This window comes from Malania oleifera, chromosome 11, assembly GCF_029873635.1.
Source record: "Malania oleifera isolate guangnan ecotype guangnan chromosome 11, ASM2987363v1, whole genome shotgun sequence".
Lineage (NCBI taxonomy): Eukaryota > Viridiplantae > Streptophyta > Magnoliopsida > Santalales > Ximeniaceae > Malania > Malania oleifera.
The window spans coordinates 63,092,531-63,110,796 of NC_080427.1; the positions used below are offsets into that span (position 1 = coordinate 63,092,531).

Here is an 18,266-nt window from a genome sequence, read left to right on the forward strand (position 1 = left end):
ATGCCCTTATGCATGCAAGTGAGCATATTATGTATAACATATTACATATTCTAAGAATCAAATGTGGCCATTTTCAGCCAAAGTTCAATATAAAACAAAAAAGAAAGAAACTTACATAAGGGGGGGCCAGCCCCTTTACTGTTAACAAATTACCTAGCAGTTGTCTTAAATTTGCTCATTGATTAAAGGATAAAACAATAAGCCAATAAATTCACCACATATCAGCAAACAAGAGAAAAAATGAATCATGAAAAGGGAGAAAAATCACCAACCTGACAAGCAACCTGTGCCAGTTGCCAACTGTCCTAACTCTAATCATTTATGAAGCTAGATTTTAGTTGCTCTGAAGCAACAATGTCTTTATTTCTCCAGCCTCTTCTTCATGGTGTGCTTCCCAAGAGAAGATTCTCATGGGAGCTTCTTAAGGATTCCTTCTTGCGCTTTCTTTGGAAGGTGTACTTGAAAAACCTGTCATTGTTAGCTTGACTAGGAGCTCCATTATCTGCTTCAGACGCTTTTGCATCCACCATCTCAGCATCTGCTAACGAAAAAGCAACCATCTTGGGTTCCATTTCACATATTGGAACCATTAAACTCTTGGATGTCTCAGTTTCATGTTCCAGTAAAGCAGATTCACCTATCACTTCTTTCTCCTTTGCAGCATTTGGGACAATAATAGGTTTATTAATTGCCAAATCCAGATGAAATGATGGCTTCATCTTTTCTGCAGTATCAGTTACATCCACCATATCTCCATTAGATTTAACACTATCCTTGGCAGGATACAAATAATTCTTGCAACAAGAAAGAAAAGATGGTTGATCAGATTTAGTAAGCTGACAAGGACAAGGCTCAGATGATGTAGCAAGCATGTCGTTGTGTTTCAGTTTCCTTTTTCTACATCCTTCAGTAACAATTTTATCAGCTTGATCTTTAGAACAGCATTTTCTGAACTGTAAATTTTCCTCGAGCCAAGCAGAAATTTTTATTGCACCCATATTGTCAGCCTTGTAGAAGGGTCTAATAGAGGCTACACCAGAGATTGTATTATCCTTCACAGAATCCAAAATTGTTTGGCAACAGGAAAGAGTAGAAAATGGTTGCAATGAATTAATGCGTTGCCTCACATAATACTTTGGAGATCTAGCTTTAGTGTTCCTATATAGAACCTTTCGTCTCCTCAAGCTGCGAGAGACCCTGACAGGTTGCCCCCCACAAGTGCAACTATCAATTTGCATCACTTCTTCCAACACAACTGGGTTCTTCATTGTATCCTCATTCATGGTCTTGGGAGAGGGTGTAGAGAATGTTATTTCCTCTTTTCCATCTACTGAGATTGAGTTACTTATGTTGGGTTGATCATCAACTACACCAGAATGCAATTTTCCCCCTACCAAGTTTCCTTCAAACATGTAAATTTGCTGAGGAAATCGATTTGTAAATCCATTTGTACACATCTTTGGCTCTTTAGTTCTCACAACTTTGGAGGCTAAATCAGGATTATCAGAATGAGAATTCGCCAAATGAGAATCACTAGATGGCACCATCTGTTCACTGGCATTACAGCATCGATTGACCAGAAAATCCTGATTTATAGATGCATTCAAGTCAGACATTAATTTTGTACGCCCTGAATCTGAGCAACCAAATGCAATTGGCTCATAAGTATGGGACTTGTTCTCAATGTTATTTCCTTGACATGGCTCTTTTGCAATCTGTCCATTTGAAGGCTGCATTCGATTTTTCTTCACCTTCTCCAGTTCATTCTGCATCAACTTCAACTCTATTCTAAGGTCTGCTACTATATCCTCTGCCTCATTGAGTTGTGCTTCAAGAACCTCAATCTTTCTTTGTTGACTTGTGGCTGTTAACTCTGCTTCAGTTATCTGTAAAGGACAAGCTGATCAATGTGATGGCAATTACGCTTGGCACAAGTAAATCAAAGCAGGCACCACGGGGAATTTGACTTGTGTTTTAGAAATCAACCCCAGAGAAATTCCCTTGTGGCTTGAATTATTTAATAAAATTATCTAGCATATTATAATGAAACATCTTGAAAGATGCACTAAAACTGATCTGAAAAGAATGCAAATGTTGCACCACTAACCATGTGACCTAAAGGTCCAACACTTTAAAAAGACAAGCCTAATGAAAGGTACTCCTAAAACACAATAAAGACAGACATTAAAAGTTGGGCAAGACTCCTATTCTCTAGCAGCAATACATTTTCCTATATTGGACACTTTGCACTCTTCAAAGCATACACTTCATAACAAGGAATTTTAAAAAATATAAAAACTAAAACGGGGCAAGTAGTTTCTAACTTTCTTGCACAGGGAAGCAGAAAGATCCAAGTCAGTTTGCGAAACCCTTCTCTGCTGAAACTGAAAAACCCCTCTTATTAAAACTAATGGATGGTTTAAAGCACTTGATTGAAGGTTGGACCCCAGAAGTTGTTCCGGGATGCTCAGGAGTCAGGAGTCTACCAAAGGGTATAAATATTTACACGATTTCTCAGCTGACATCTCTCGCACAAGTCCCCTAGCTCTCTTCTCATACCAAAGGGTTGATGTGGCTCTAGAAGGATTACGCTGCATATCCCTCTCAATCTGAAGTGGCAACCAACATCCCTAACTCTAATTAGACAATATGCAGCAAGCTTGGAGGCAATAGCTGGCCTCAAACCTTCCCTGTGCAAAGCTTCATTTCATCCTCTTTGCACTCCATGTCGGCACAAGTAGCCAGATGATAGAACTTAGTAGTGCACTTTATCACCGTCTTTTCCTCTTGCTTCATGTCAAAGAGTTGCGGATGAAGAGACTTCTAGTAATTGGTAGGTACAAACTAGTCCTGCATGGCTCCCTTCATCTCATCCCACGTTGTGGCCTCACCACATCTCCTTCTTTCAAAGATCTCCTGCGGTCTTATCCAACAAATACAAGAAGTTCCCTTCAATTTGGATTCAGCCAAGTACAACTTTCAAGCCTCATTCATGTCATACCATCAGAAATAGTACTCCAAAGAATACACCCAATTTCATCAAATTCTTCACAAGAAGAAAACCATCACCATTTAAATCTCAAACTTCTAGTTGAATTCCCTTAAATGATTATTTCAGCCTTCATGCAACTCACAAGAATGAGGGACAGTGGTCATACCACTTTCGTGTTTGGTAGGAAAATCAATGGGGCTCTTACCCAAAGCTGCAACTTCAGTTGTCAGCCTATTCAAAGCATTAGTAATATTCTCCAAGGCACTCTCCATATTTTTTGTACCCTACCTGACAATAGTTCCACTTCTGCATGCAACACAACATTAGTCACCAGGTGGCTGTTTTTTTTTTTTTAATTTTTTGGTATATACGATTACCAATGTTTTAGAAGGCTCAATTAAGGCTCACCTCAAGACGAGGCATGCCTAAAATAACTTGAAGCTCAATCTAAAAACCAAATCCCCAAAAGGCTAATGTATTACATGTTAAGGCTTACGCATACAGTTAAAACAAGTTGGGTAAAATGAAGGAGTGCTCCAAGCGTGCTATGTGATTATAGAATATTCCTAAAACTAAAAGTAAAGTTTTATAGGACGGCTATAAGACCAGCCATGCTATATGGATCAAAATGTTGGGAAACTATGAAACAACATATTCAAACAGTAAAATTTGCAAAAATGAAAATGTTGAAGTGGATGAGTGATATAAATATAAGGAATAATTTAAAAAATGAACATATTCGCAATAAGGTAGGCATAGCACCAGTAAAAGATAAGACAAGAGAGAGGCAATTTAAATGATTTGGGCATTTGAAACCTAGGCCAAATAATGCTCCAGTGAAGAGAAGTTAGTTATCGTTAATGGTAGTAGAAGGGGTAGAGGTAAACCTAAAATAACATAGAATAAGGTACTGAGAAAGGATCTAATAGCTCTTAAACTAGTAGAGGAAAATGCTTTGGATTGTGTGAACTAGCTGAAAAGGATTCATATAGCTGACCCCACCTAGTGAGGCTTATGGATTGATGTTGTAATTTGAGTTGATTTCAAAACTCTTGAACCTTGACCTTTCCAAAATAATTAAGAGTTGCATCTTAAATCTTAACAATAATTTGATCTTCGTAATGTTATAGCTATCTCTTTTCATGATATACGAAATGAATTCAAATTAGCAATTTTTTATTGGTCAACGAGTAATTTTCAAGCTATATTTGATTTTTCCTTTTGCATTTTATTTGTGATTTTTTTAATTTTTCTTTATTTTTTAAAATATATGTAATTTATTTACATATTTTTATCTAAAAAACAAATTGTAAAAAAGGCTTATGCCTCACCTTTTAAGGGTTAAAACACCTCACCTTACACCTACTCCTTTTAAAACTATTAAGATTTGATTAAAATGAATGACCTAACTTGAAGATAGGTCTCTTCCTTTATATATAATACAAATTAAATACATTCTAATGACAATAATACCCTTACTAACTCTCACTAATTAACATACTAATACACTCAATAATAGTAATACTAAAAGATATATATAACCTCTAATACTCCCCCTCAAGTTGGAGCATAAATTTCATATGCTCCTAGCTCGTTACAAATGAATTTAACACAAGCACCTCCCAACACTTTGGTAAACAAATCAGCAAGCTGCATGTCCAACTTCACATAAGTGGTTGTGATGAGTTGTTGCACAAGTTTCTCCAAAACAAAGAGGCAATCAACTTCAATGTGCTTCGTCCGCTCATGAAAGACTAGGTTGGAAGTGATATGCAGAGCAACTTGATTATCACACTTCAACTTCAAAGGCTGAGAATGCGAAAAACCCAATTCTTCCAACAAGTTGACAAGCAATGTGAGTCATAGCTCTATATTTTGATTCAACACTTGACATTGCCACCACAGTTTGTTTCTTACTCTTCCAAGAAACCAAATTACCACCAACCAAGATACAGTACCCGATGGTGGATCTCTAATCAAAAGGCGATCCAGCCCAATCTGCATTTACTTATCCATGGAGATAAGTGTGACCCTGATCACAATATAAAAGACCTCTCCCAAGTGCATCTTTGAGATACCTTAAGATGCAAACTACTTTGTCCCAATGACTTGTCCTCGGAGAATCTAGAAATCAACTCACAACACTTATTGCAAAAGATATATCCGGCTGAGTAAATGTGAGATAATTCAACCTTCCAACAAGTCTCTAGTATTATCCAGGATTAGGTAGCAAATCACCCATATCCGGCATTAACTTGCTGTTAGGATCCATGGGTGTATCAACCAACTTAGATCCTAACAAACCAGTTTCATCCAACAGATCAAGTACATACTTCCTCTATGACACAGCAATTCCAACACAAGATCTAGATACTTCCATACCCAAGAAGCATTTCAACGGTCCAAAATCTTTGGTCTGAAACTTAGTCTGTAGAAAAAGTTTGATACTCTAAATACCTTTATCATCATCACCTGTGATAACAATATCATCCACATAAACAACAAAAAGGATCCTACTTGATGAAGTATGACAATAAAACATGGAATAATCCACAACACACCGTCGAAGACCAAACTCAAGTACTATAGCAATGAAACAACAAACCATGCTCTGCGAGACTATTTTAAACCATTTAAATTCTTCTTGAGCCAACACACTAAGCCTAACTTTCCCTATGAAACAAATCCAAGTGGTTGCTCCATATAAACCTCCTCCTCAAGGTCACCATGCAAGAAAACATTTTCCACATCTAACTGATGCAAAGTCCAGTGACATGTAGTAGCCAAGGAAATGAACAGGTGTGCTGATATAAGTATGGCAACCGGAGAAAAAGTATCAGAATAATCCAGAACATACACCTAAGTGTATCCCTTAGCAACAAGATGGGCCTTTAGACAATCCACAAAACCTTCAGGGTTAACTTTCATAGTGTAAATCAGAGACAACCAATCACAAACTTGTTAGGAGGAAGAGGTACCAAGTCCCAACTACCATTGTCATGTAAAGCATTCATCTCTTCAACCATAGCATCCCTCCACCTAGAATGGGCTAAGACTTCCGAAAGAAATTTAGGAAGGGTAGTAGATGATAAAGTAGTAACAAAACAATAGCAGGAGGGTGATAAGGAGTCATAAGAAACATAGTTGAAAATGGGGTATTGATTACATTTGCATTTACCTTTCTAAACAGCAATAAGAGGACCAACATAATGGGAAGTATGATCATTAGACGAGGAAACCAAAGGCGTGATAGTAGAAGCTAGAGGGGACTCTTCCTTGGAGTTGTTATCATAAATACACCTGCAAATTAGGATGATCAAGACGATGAGAAGGACTCAAACTACATGGAGACTCAGATGGTTGATTAGGTAAGAACAGCAATGTAGAATCTGGAAGATTAGGCAAAGGAAGAGACTCTTGAGCTCAGAAACACTTAGTGACTAGTAAGGCGAAGACTCAAAAAAAGGTAACTTTGGTAGAAAAAAAGAAGCACGATATCCCTTTCAAGTATATGAATAGCCCAAAAAAACACATTTTATAGCACGAGGATCCAACTTATCCAACCCAGGAGTTAATTGATGAACAAAGAACACACACCCAAATATACAAAGAGGAAGAGAAAATAAAGGTGAATTAGGAAAAAGAATGGGGTAGGTAATTTTATTACTAAGAACAAAGGACGGCATTCTATTGATCAGATGACAAGCAGTAAGTACAACATGACAACATCACTCCAAAACACTTTAGGTACATGCATTTGATAAAGTAAGGTGCGAGTGATTTCAAGAAGATGTCTATTTTTCCACTCTACAACCCCATTTTGTTGAGGAGTGCGGGCACAGGATGATTGGTGAACAGTACGAAACTAAGTCATATAAGTAGAAAATTGTGAATTGAAAAACTCTTTAACATTATCACTTTGAAGTATTTGAACTGGCAAACCAAATTGGGTTTTTATTTCGGAACAAAAGGCACAAAATACATGAAATAACTCAGAACAATATTTTATTAATCTAACCAAGTCATTCTAGAATAATCATCCACAAAGGTTACAAAGTATTGAAAACCCAACTTGGACACGACCCTACTATGACCACTGACATCTAAATGAACTAACATAAAAGGGCTTGCAGCCCGTTTATTGACTCGGGAAGCAAAAGAAACACGATGGTGCTTTCCCAACTATCAAGACACACAATTAAGACTAGACACAGAACTCAAACTAGGAACAAGACATTTTAACTTTCCAATGAAGGATGACTCAGGCGACAATGAATTTGGAAAGGTGTGGCAGCAGTAGTACAGGCAATAGAAAGGAGATAGTGGCTCGAAGTGATAGAGTCCACCAGTCTCACACCCTCAGCCAATCGTCTTCCTCATATTCAAATCCTGAATAGCCACACAGTCAAGGAAGAATGCCATTGAACAATTCGTGGATTTAGAAATTTTGCTAACGGACATAAGATTGAAAGGAAATTTGGGAATATATAAAACCAAAGGAAGAGAAATAGAAGAAGTGGGATTTACAGTCCTAATTCCCTTCATTGCAATAGTGGATCCATTAGCAAGAGTGACACAAGGTAAATTTGCAGGATATTGAAGAGTGGACAAAAAGCTAAGTACACCGGTGATATGATCAATGGCAGCAGAGTTTATGACCCAAGGACTAGGATGAGAAGTACTAGATGATAGGCATACTATGTGATTACTTGTTTGGGCAAGAGATGCAATGGGAAGAGAAGCTTGTTGTGACGCTTGATACTACTGCAACTTGGAATACTCTTCCTTTGACATAGATACAGCATGTTGCCCCCCACTCGACCCCAAAGGTGAGCAGTTGGTGGTGGCTGCTATATTGGCTGCCCCCAGCGGTGTGAAGTCAGTGGTGGCTGTATTGGCAACACAAGAAGATCTGCCATGAAGATCCCAACACTGCTCAATAGTATGATTATTCCATCCATAATGAGTGCACTTGCGAGGAGTACCTCTACCTCATCCATCTCTACCACTATGACACTCGAACCACCACAATAACTTTTGCAATTGTTTAATAGAGAACTAGAATCACCCTATGTAGCAAAGGCTGACCTCTCTAAGCCAGATGCAAGACGAGGAGGATGCATGCTAAAGGAAGCACGAAGGACACAAGAATAAACATCGGAAAATGATGGCAAATCGACGGGAATAGGGTTTAGGTTGGATCACACTCTGACAACATGTTAAGATTTGACTAAAATGAATGACCTAACTTGAAGATAGGCCTCTTCCTCTATTTATAATACAAATCAAATACATTCTAATGACAATAATACCCTTACTAACTCTCACTAATTAACATACACACTCAATAATAATAACACTAAAAGACATATATAACCTCTAACAAAAACATTGATAATTACTGCAACTGCATATCACCAAGGACCCTTCAGAAAATTTGTTAAGAATCCCCAATCTATTCATGCAAACCACAAACTTGACACTTAGTTTTCTCAAGAACAATCTTCAATTACAATAAACTATCATAAAAAACTTACAAATGATAGCAACTTGATATAGGCGAAAAGAATCCCCAAACATGCTTTGCCAGTGCGTGAGTAGTTGACAGCAAATTTCCAGCAAAGAAACTTTTAGTAAGGGTAGATCAGGGGGTGGTGATTGCAATGATGGTGGTTGTGTGATGAGAAAAGCACAATAAATTAGGGATTTAAAGGGGGCAATGGCTGGAAACATTTGTCCGGAATGTGGAGGTTCGCCATTGGTTGCATGGTGATGAAATTTTACACGTAGGCCTTTTGGTGGCATCTGTTTTCGATGGTATAGGAGGCGTCTTGAAAGTCCCCAAAAGGGGTGTTCAAAAACTGAGTGACACCGCTGTAAAATCTGAGAAAGTTGCAGATGAAAAATGCAAGCACACTGGTCTTTATGTGTTTCACATGGCTATGAGAGAGTGGCACAGGGAAATTTCAGTTGGTTAAAAGGAAGTTACAGAAACAGAAATAGAGAGAGAATTGAGGAAGAGAACAGAGAGAAGCAAAAGGAAGGAAGAAGAAGGATCTAAGATTCTGCAGGATTTTGACTGCCGTATAGGGAAAACATAAGGGCTGGAATTGAACAGAAAAAAACAGTAAGAAGAAGAATGAGTGACAGGGTAAATGAGGGACTAAAATGGAAGAATGAAGATCAAATTTGGGCTCTGATACCAAATTTTCCTGGACAGCATCAAGGAATTGCTTCCAAGTGATAAATTAGAAGAGAAAAAGAGGAGAGAGAAGTGATGAACAGAACAGCAGTAAGGTACTGCTCAGCGGAGAGAACTTGGGAGAAATGGTGGAGAGGATAGGGGAAGAAGAAGAAGAAGGGAGAAGAGAGGGGAGGAAAGAGACACAATTAGGTGAAACTCACGTTTACTTTACAATTCAAATTCATCAAAAAATAAATAAATAACTCTTACGTGGCTTTTCACACCCTATTTATAAGAAAGCTTAGATTACATGAAATTACACAAAAACACCTAAAGATGCATGAAATTACAAATAAACCCAAAAATACACATAAGCCTACTGCAAGCATCTAGCCACATATAATAAACTACTAATTAACTAAACACATTTGGGTGTAGGACCCAACAATCGCTTTACTCTATTCTTTGAAATTGGTCTTTAAATTTGGTCAAATGAAACATCCAAGTACCCGCTTACTATCCAACATCAATTGGACTCCTTAGACAGTGACATAGGCAGGCACAAATAATTCATTCCACCAAGCAAAAAAGCCGTTCTTCATGAAGGTTGCTTCCTACCACACCCTTCAACCTTAGTTACATGCCAAGATGAAGAAAGTAGCAAGATAATGAAAAAGTTAAAAGCAACAAAAAAAGTCAATGACAACAACAACAAAGTCTTAATGTCTAGTTGTCTACCACGTGGGTTTGGATATATGAATCATTTTTTTATAGCCATTCTGCTCAATCGAGGATAAGATCATCAAAAGAGGCGGTGCAGCTAAATTTCATAAAAGATCGACATCATATTAATGTTATGTTAACATCGTATGCCTACATGGCGAACACCCACTTGACACAAAGCAGTACAAAGGCTGTCATAAAATGGCAAATCTCTTAAAGATTCTCTCTCTCTCTCTCTCTCTCTCTCTCTCTCTGATGCACTACACACACATCCTACACAGCAGTAAAACTTAAAACTCAATAAATCAAAATCCATATTAATACAAAGTAAAAAACACCGAAAATTAATTGCAGCCTACAATTTATTGAGAAAGAAGGAAAAAAACATATATAAGAGAAAGAAATGTGCTTAATTATCTTGGCAACAATCTCTAAATTGATGCAAATGAAATGCATCAATGAGGAGTGAATATCAAGAACTACTTTACAAAAGACAAGGCATGAAGTGCCCATCAACAAGAAAAGTAAGCTACATTTAGCACCATGGAAAGCAAGAGTGAAAAGGAACTGATTTTTGGAACTTGAGGAATATTGTTCATAACAACCTGCTGAACTGCTGAAAATTATCAAAGTGGATACATTACTTTTGAAGAATTTTTTGTCAAACAGTTTTGAATAGCTCGAGTTGCATTGAAATGATATCATCAATGACATATTTAGCAATTAGAAAGATAAATAATGGTGTCACATCATGATATTTTCCATAATTTAAACAAACAAAAAGTTGTGCAACTACCAAGATTTATCGTATCTCAAGACATTAGGATCATTCAAAATGGTTGAAACAAGTATCAAGCAAAGAAAAGAGTTAACTTGATAATCAAGAAATTATTAGCACTAATAGATTTCGATATCTTGAATCTATTATATAAGTGGAAGGTGAAATTGAAGACGATGTAGTACATAGAATTAAAAATAGGTTGGGTAAAATGGACGACTGTGTCAAATGTGATGTATGATCGTAGAATACCCCTAAAATAAAAAGGAAAGTTTTATAAGACGGCTACAAGGCCAACTATGTTTTATGGTTCAGAATGTAGGACAATTAAGAAATATAACATGTACAAAAAGTAAAAGTTGCTGAAATGTGAATGTTAAGGTGAATGAATGGTAGAACATTAAACGATAAAGTAAATAATGAGCATATACACGATATTTTAGGCATAGCACCAGTTGAAGACAAAATAAGGGAGGGACCGCTTAGATGGTTTGGGTAGTTGAAACGTAAGCCTAATACAACACATATAAGGAGGAGTGAGTTAGTTATTATTTTTGGCATGAAAACGGGTAGGTACAAGTTCAAAATAACTTAGAATGAGATAGTGAGGAAGTATTTAAGGACCCTTAATCTAATAGAGAAAAATGCACTCAACCAAGTGAATTGGAGGAAAAGGATTCATATAACTGACCTCACCTAGTGGAACTTAGACTTGTTGTTGGTATGCTATAAAGAAAAGAGCGGTAGTTGAAGAGTTAGGATGACCAGCAAGCTTCCCTTAGCAGCTCTTACAAGGTAAGGGAAAGGGTTTTCCCCATCCCCATTTTTTCTGGTTTTAAGAAGTAACGGCAAGTAATCAAAGAGAGAAATTATGTTCTATCCGCAGACAAGAGTCAAGACCGTATAAAGCCTTTAGAAATCATAAAACGAAGCCAATTGAGGAATCAAAAAAATCTAGCCCAGATAAACACTCAAAAAAATCAACCTTTACACAAAATCAAAATCACATGTTCAACCAAGAAAGAAAGAAAAATCACAGCGAAAACAAACAACAGAACACATTTGGCTTCATAGTAACTACCTTAAAATCAAGCCTTTGCTTCAAGCGCTGGAGCATTCGAAGGCCCTCGTTCTTCACGGACCACAGATCCCGCTGAGACTGAAAAGCTCGACGCTCCGACGCAATGACGCGAGCAGCCGCCTCCTTTGCCGTGTTGAGGATTATCTTCACGTACGCTTTCTTCAGCGCCACCATTTTCTACCAAACACCACGCGAACAAAATCAAACACCGCCAAGGCAATCAATTCATTACTTCGCCAAACTCAAACCAAAATGCGTAACAATCGCTCTCATTCACTACAAAGAAAATTCTGTAACCAAAAGTGAAACCACCGCCATGGTGGCAGAGACGGCCGTGGTTGAGATGCGAGTGAACGGTGGTCAGGCAGTATTAATTATTAGCAAGAAATTGTGCATACCTCGGCTGCTTCCATATCTGGGGACTGAAGGAGCTTTGTTTCGGGCAGAAGGGGTTTGAGCTGCGTCAGTTATGAACCGAAACTTTTGTAATTACCGAATTGCCCCCCGTTTTGCATTTGAATTATCAGCATAAACGGACTGTTCACCCAGGAGGCTCGGAACGACGACGTCTGCGGAGGAAGTTTTCTGAGACGCCGTCGTTTGGTCGCAACTAGGAATTCAGTTCAACGCATCAGGGTTGGATGTTGGGGCCGACTGGCAGCTTCACAGGCACGTGAGTCTTTTCCAAAATTAATATAGTATAATTTCCAAAATTTGTTTTGAAATTTTGCTTTTAATCAAACGTGCATGGATAGTCATGTGAGATTTGATGGATGAATTTTAGGCAATCGAATCTGGCAGGATCATCTTGAGATTTTCAATGTCTTTCTTTTCTCTCCGCACATATGTTTCCTTCCTTCCATCCTTCCTATATCACCTGTACTTTCTAAGGGCAATTGCAGCAGCAATTTCAACAAGTTGAAGTGATGGACATTTTCCGTCAGGGGAGGCCGAGGGTGAAGCAACCGTATGCCAGGATGGGCTTGTCGCCGGCGCATCCTTCACCAAAATTTGGCAGTGATATCCGTGGAGAGAGCCAACCGGCGACCATTGGCTCAAATTATATTATCTGCAAAGAAACCCAAAACAAAACAGTCTATGAAATGTAAATTTCCAACTAATTGAGAAACAGAGTAGGGAGTGGGAGAGATCTTTAATATATTGCTTCTGTTAACTCTCAGAAGATCTCCCCCTTATCTTGAAAAAGCTAAGAGTTGAAATTTTTTATGACACCAACGATCCTCCTGTTATTCATTCCATGCGGATCATGAGAGATCCTTTAAATTTATTATTATTATTATTATTATTATGAATCAATGGAAGAAATGATAATTACTTGAATAACCAAAAGTGCAAACTTGGTAGGAGGTGTCATGACCCACCATGAATCCTGCTTTCGATTGTCATGTCAAGCTGGTTTTCCACCCAAACAAAAAAACCCATCGAAATTACTGTTGTTGTTGCGTCCGGAGAGCGGAGGAGATATGGGGAGGAGGAAAAAATGTGTGGAAGAATTAAAATGAGAAAAAAAAATAAAGAGGATTGAGAGACTGTTTCGAGCTGCCCGGTTGATCAATTTTCGCCCTGACGAGCAGAAAATTGTTAGTTTGATCAAGAACGCTACATATATCTTTTTAAGCGCAGGGAACGTTAGAGAATCTATTGATATTGATTTTTTTTATTATAATCATTCATGTAAATAGGTATCTTACCTCAGTCAACGTAAGCTGTAATTGGTTACGTTGTTTTCGTATAAAAGGAAGAGTGTATTGGTGTCTTTTCTGCTATTAAACTTAGGGGAATAATTGACCGTAGTTGGCCTTAAGAGAGTGAATGTAAGTGTAGATATCTGAATCAAAACTAGATAATTGGAAACATTGCGTGTATAACAAGAAATACATTATAAGATTATCATCGAGGCTACTTGGTCGCAGCTCCTCTCCTCTCCAGGCAACAAAGGACCATCGTCCTCTGCACATTTAACCATACACCGTATGGAAACTAAGAATTTAGATGGTCAGGATTCTAGCATCTTTCCTGATAAATATTGTCATTTTATTCCCCATAGAAGTATAACACTATTTATTGTGACTGTCTTACAATTTTTTATGCATCACTGCCTGGTCAATCTCCTCTTTGGCTCTAATATATTCCTCCCCTTTGCCTACCTCACACTTAAATTCAACCAAAATCCCCAAGCTCCTCTTGATATTTGTTTCCCCATCATCTAGTACAATCCAGAAATTGAAGGATTGTCTCTTTAATAATTTATATAATTTCATGAATAATATGGAATGAGGGAAGGTGCATCATCCATCCCTATCCTTATCCCATACATGGGCTTGTCTTCATAGTCAACATTAAAAACTGATCAGCTCCCTTTTGAGTCACTCCTCTTTGCTTTCCTTTAGTCTTAAACTCGATTAATTGAGATCTTTCAATTTTCCAAAATTTGAAACCAACAAATAATAATAATAATAATAATAATAATAATAATAATAATAATAATAATAATTAACAAAACCTTTCTGATTCTGATGCAAAACTTTCCTTCTCCAGCTGCTCTCATTCCCATGCCTATACTGCCCATTCCCACACTCTCACACAACCCTTCTTTGCTTCAATTAGATCTAGTGTTGGAAACCCCTAATGATAAAAATTCATGGAGAATCGACAAGCATTAATAGAAAGGTCAATGGGCAAAGCAAACGGTGTTAGACATTGATGCAGAAAAAAACAATAGAGTTCTATTAAATTAAGATATTAGCAAAGTTGCTTGAATTTCCATCATCTAAATTTTTAGTTCCCAGAATGTGCATAACTAGGTGTCACAGTCTGATTATTTTCACACCCTTGTGAGGGGCCGTGCGGCACTAGCTAAAGCACTCTTATTTAACTAGTCAGCCTATTGTTTACCAATATTCATCCACGAAACACTTTCATTAGCATTCAATCAAATGACAGCGAAAACAATAGGCATTCATGAAAGTAGTGACAAGCAAGTAGTAAACATTGAATCTACGCAATTCATTAACAACACCTCCGTTGACATCGAGTGTTTAATGAGGGAGGCAAGTAGACTAAACACGTTGACAATAGCTTGTGAGTTTTACAGTGACTGATGAACACTCACCCTCCCCTTAAAGAGGTTTTTATGTAATCATCATCCTGACACTAGGAAACATCAAAGTGACTGAAGAGTCATACTTCCATTATTTCCCTAGTAGAAAATAACCTTGCACTAGTATTTACATGATGGAAACTCATCCCAAGCACATGAGACAAGCAGCCACAGGCAAGCATAATGTCCAAAACAAGCTTAACTCATGACATTCTCCCTCACTTATGCAGTCGATGTTCTCGTAGACTTTGGCACTAGGTACACTTTAACTTTGTCCACGAACGACTTCATATCTTCCGCAGAAATCTAGCTGATTTATTTGTTATTAAGGCATTTCCACTTCACTAGGAACTTCTGCCACTTCTTCCTTGAGGATATGAACTTTCTGTCTACAAGGATCTCTTCAACTTCATGTCTATCAAGTTGCACTGTCTACAACTCTGCTCTGTTGGACTAACTTCTGCTCTAGTCATCGGTGTCGTCATTAAACGGCTTGAGGCAACTAACATGAAACTGCGGTCTTCTCCCCTGATCTACCCACTTCTTCATCTACTTAGAAGCTTTCTCTAGATAGGCTCGGGCAAACTCTACATTCTGTCTCCATTCTCTGGTGAAGATGTATGCCCTAAGACTCTTTCGTCTGTATGGCTCGCCCAGTGTGTGAGGTAACAGCGGCTGCTGGCCTGTAACAAGATCAAAAGGGCTCTTGTTGGTTGTTGAGCTCCTTTGGGCATTGCCACAGAACGGAACCACATCACGTAGTTGCACACCATTATTTTGGTTGTCGTTGACAAAATGGCGCAAGTACTCTTCTAGTAGCTTTTTGAATTTCTTCATCTGTCTGTCTGTATGTCGGTGAGAACTCGAAGAGATGTCAATATGTGACCTGAATATCCTGAAAAATTTTGTCAAGAAGTTGTCAGTGAACACTAAGTCTCGGTCACGAATAATAACTTGGGGAACACCCAAATGTTTCACAACAGTCACAAGGAACAATTGTGTCATCTCCTTTGCTAAACAGTACTTTGGTGTGGCCATGAAAGTACCATACTTCTTTTGCTCCCCCTTGTCTTGTTGGCAAGTGAGACAAGTTCTGGTATAATCAACCACATCATCCTGTGTGTGCGCCCACCTCCCCAGTAGTTCTGTCATTGGAGTCATTCTCCCTGAATACCTCTCAACGAACTTCCTACAATATCTAGTAAGGCCAAGAAAGGAACGCAAATCCTTCATTGTCATGGGGATCTTCCATTCTTGAATCATCCTTACCTTCTCCATACCCCTCCGGATACAACCTTGTTCAACCACCTGACTAAGGAGTTTGTTGTTCCGCTGAGCGAAAGAGCACTTCTCTTTCTTCACATCCAAACTGTTTCTATAACGACCTGCCTATTTTACCATCTAATTTTTTTCTCACATAATAACATTTATGATAATACTAATAACCTGCTAAACTACTAGAGTCGTGATCAACCTGGACCCATAGGTACTAGAAATATACCTGTTATACAACTCTGATACCTAAGCAAGGGAAAACATAAAATCACATATATGCCATAAAACACCAGAAACTATACCAGAGTTCTACTAAATCAATCATATACATATACATACATCCCAAAAGGACCAAAAAGTATTCTAGGGTCAAAACCCAAAAATCCATCTTACCCTAACTCACCCACTTACCCTATAGGCAGGGTAGCTTAGTCCACTTCTACTGTTGTGGGGCTCTATTTGCCCTCCTACCTTGATTTCCTGAAATGTTTGTAATGATGGGGCGAGACACCTCTCAGTAAAGGAGATAAACTAATATCAGTGTGTGGCAACATGAGTATTTTTCGTGATATACATATAAACAGTACATAATTTATATCAAGTATAAACAGTTGTATTATAACGAGCTGCTAATTTATTTTTTAATATATATACTCAAATTTATATTGCTCTGATACCTACTAATTTAAATCTAACCATCAACCTAAGCAGCGGGAGGCTAAATACATAAAAATATATCCACATATATACTACAATACCAAAGTGTCAGAGTATTCCTCAAACTATACTTACACAAATGTTCTCCAAAAATACTCTATACTAAAACTAGGGACATACAAAATAACTTTCTAGAATACACGCCCTCAGAAAGGACAGTACTGTAGCCCCTCTACCTGCGAGCCTAATCTGTTCGTCTAACTGGATCACCTGAAAAATATTCAATCACTGGAATGAGACAACGCTCAGTAAGACGAAATATGCTATTGGTAGTGTGTGGCAAATGAGTTACATTTCTGTAAAAATCTGATTTAAAAATATCATGATTAACTGAATCTGAGGATAGAGGTACAAATTACATATGACATAGCTTTTATCTACGTTGCTTAACATATCTATCTTTATGAATTTTCTATTCATATTACTTCTAATATACATAGGTACATCCTCTATTTTCTTTAAATCTGTATATACATATAATAACTGAGAAAACTTCCCTAGATGGCTGTATGTCATGATTTAACCCCTCATGACAAGGTTGTGCGGCCCGTAGGTGGGACCTATCTTGGCTGGCCGACCAGGGTAAGTCAACTGAACTCCAACAGTCAGATCAACCTCCTCAACCCTTATCTGAAGGGGAGCCTATCCACAATGCAGGCACGATTGACTTCTGAATACCACATACTATCTGAGTAATGTGGTTGCACTCTAAACTGAATATAACTACGTTACCATGCTCTATAACCTGATCTGTAATGGTCCATTAGGGTCTAAGACTATATAATATATTTCTATATACAATATATTTGTTTTATCATGATTTTGTATTAACCATGACGCTGTAAAAAACTGTATCTGTATCAATTATATTTTTGAAATAAACTGTAAATCTGTATGTCATGGTACAGTAAAACTGTATAATCATTGTATTATGAAAAAATGTATAAGCATTTCCCTGTCTGTATATTCTGTAAAACAAGATCTTGAAAATACTGTAAAACATGTTTCTGTATACATACTATAAAACATGATTCTGTACTATATCCATATTCTCATGTCACCCATTAATTAAAACATCTTAAACATAATTTATGAACTGTATAAATTCCTACTCTTAATAATAATCTGGTAAAAATAGATAATTTACACTGAAATCATACTAAGATTTTCTAGCATAACATATTTCCCTTACCGGATTTCTACGAAAGTCCCCTACTGTGACTGATCCTGCACCCGCAGGGTTCCCCACTCAACACATTGAAAACAACATTTTTCAGAACAAAATATCATTATTTCTTCATATACTACGTTTCTTATAACTGTGGGAAAGACAAATACTGAATAAAATATCTTACCCTGAGATTGTGATGAAATTCAATCCAACCCCACCAACAA

At 37.6% G+C, this 18,266-nt stretch overlaps 1 protein-coding gene across 2 annotated transcripts in view; it reads right to left on the bottom strand.

Moving 5' to 3' along the window:
* The window catches only part of LOC131168683 (uncharacterized), a 24,544-nt gene extending 11,182 nt beyond the window's left edge, over positions 1 to 13,362 (bottom strand). Inside the window, exons 1-4 of one of the 2 annotated variants that reach the window (XR_009140387.1) lie at positions 13,141 to 13,362; positions 12,157 to 12,827; positions 11,759 to 11,935; positions 273 to 1,886 (exon numbers count right to left, since the gene is read on the bottom strand). Coding sequence is in view for 1 of the 2 variants with exons in the window: in XM_058128309.1 (XP_057984292.1) it covers positions 381 to 1,886; positions 11,759 to 11,935; positions 12,157 to 12,171 (1,698 nt within the window). In the remaining variant the exon portion in view is untranslated. Of the gene's footprint in view, positions 1 to 31; positions 1,887 to 11,758; positions 11,936 to 12,156; positions 12,828 to 13,140 lie in introns of those variants that run through there. The other variant, XM_058128309.1, reaches the window with a different exon arrangement.
* Positions 13,363 to 18,266: the final 4,904 nt, after the last annotated feature.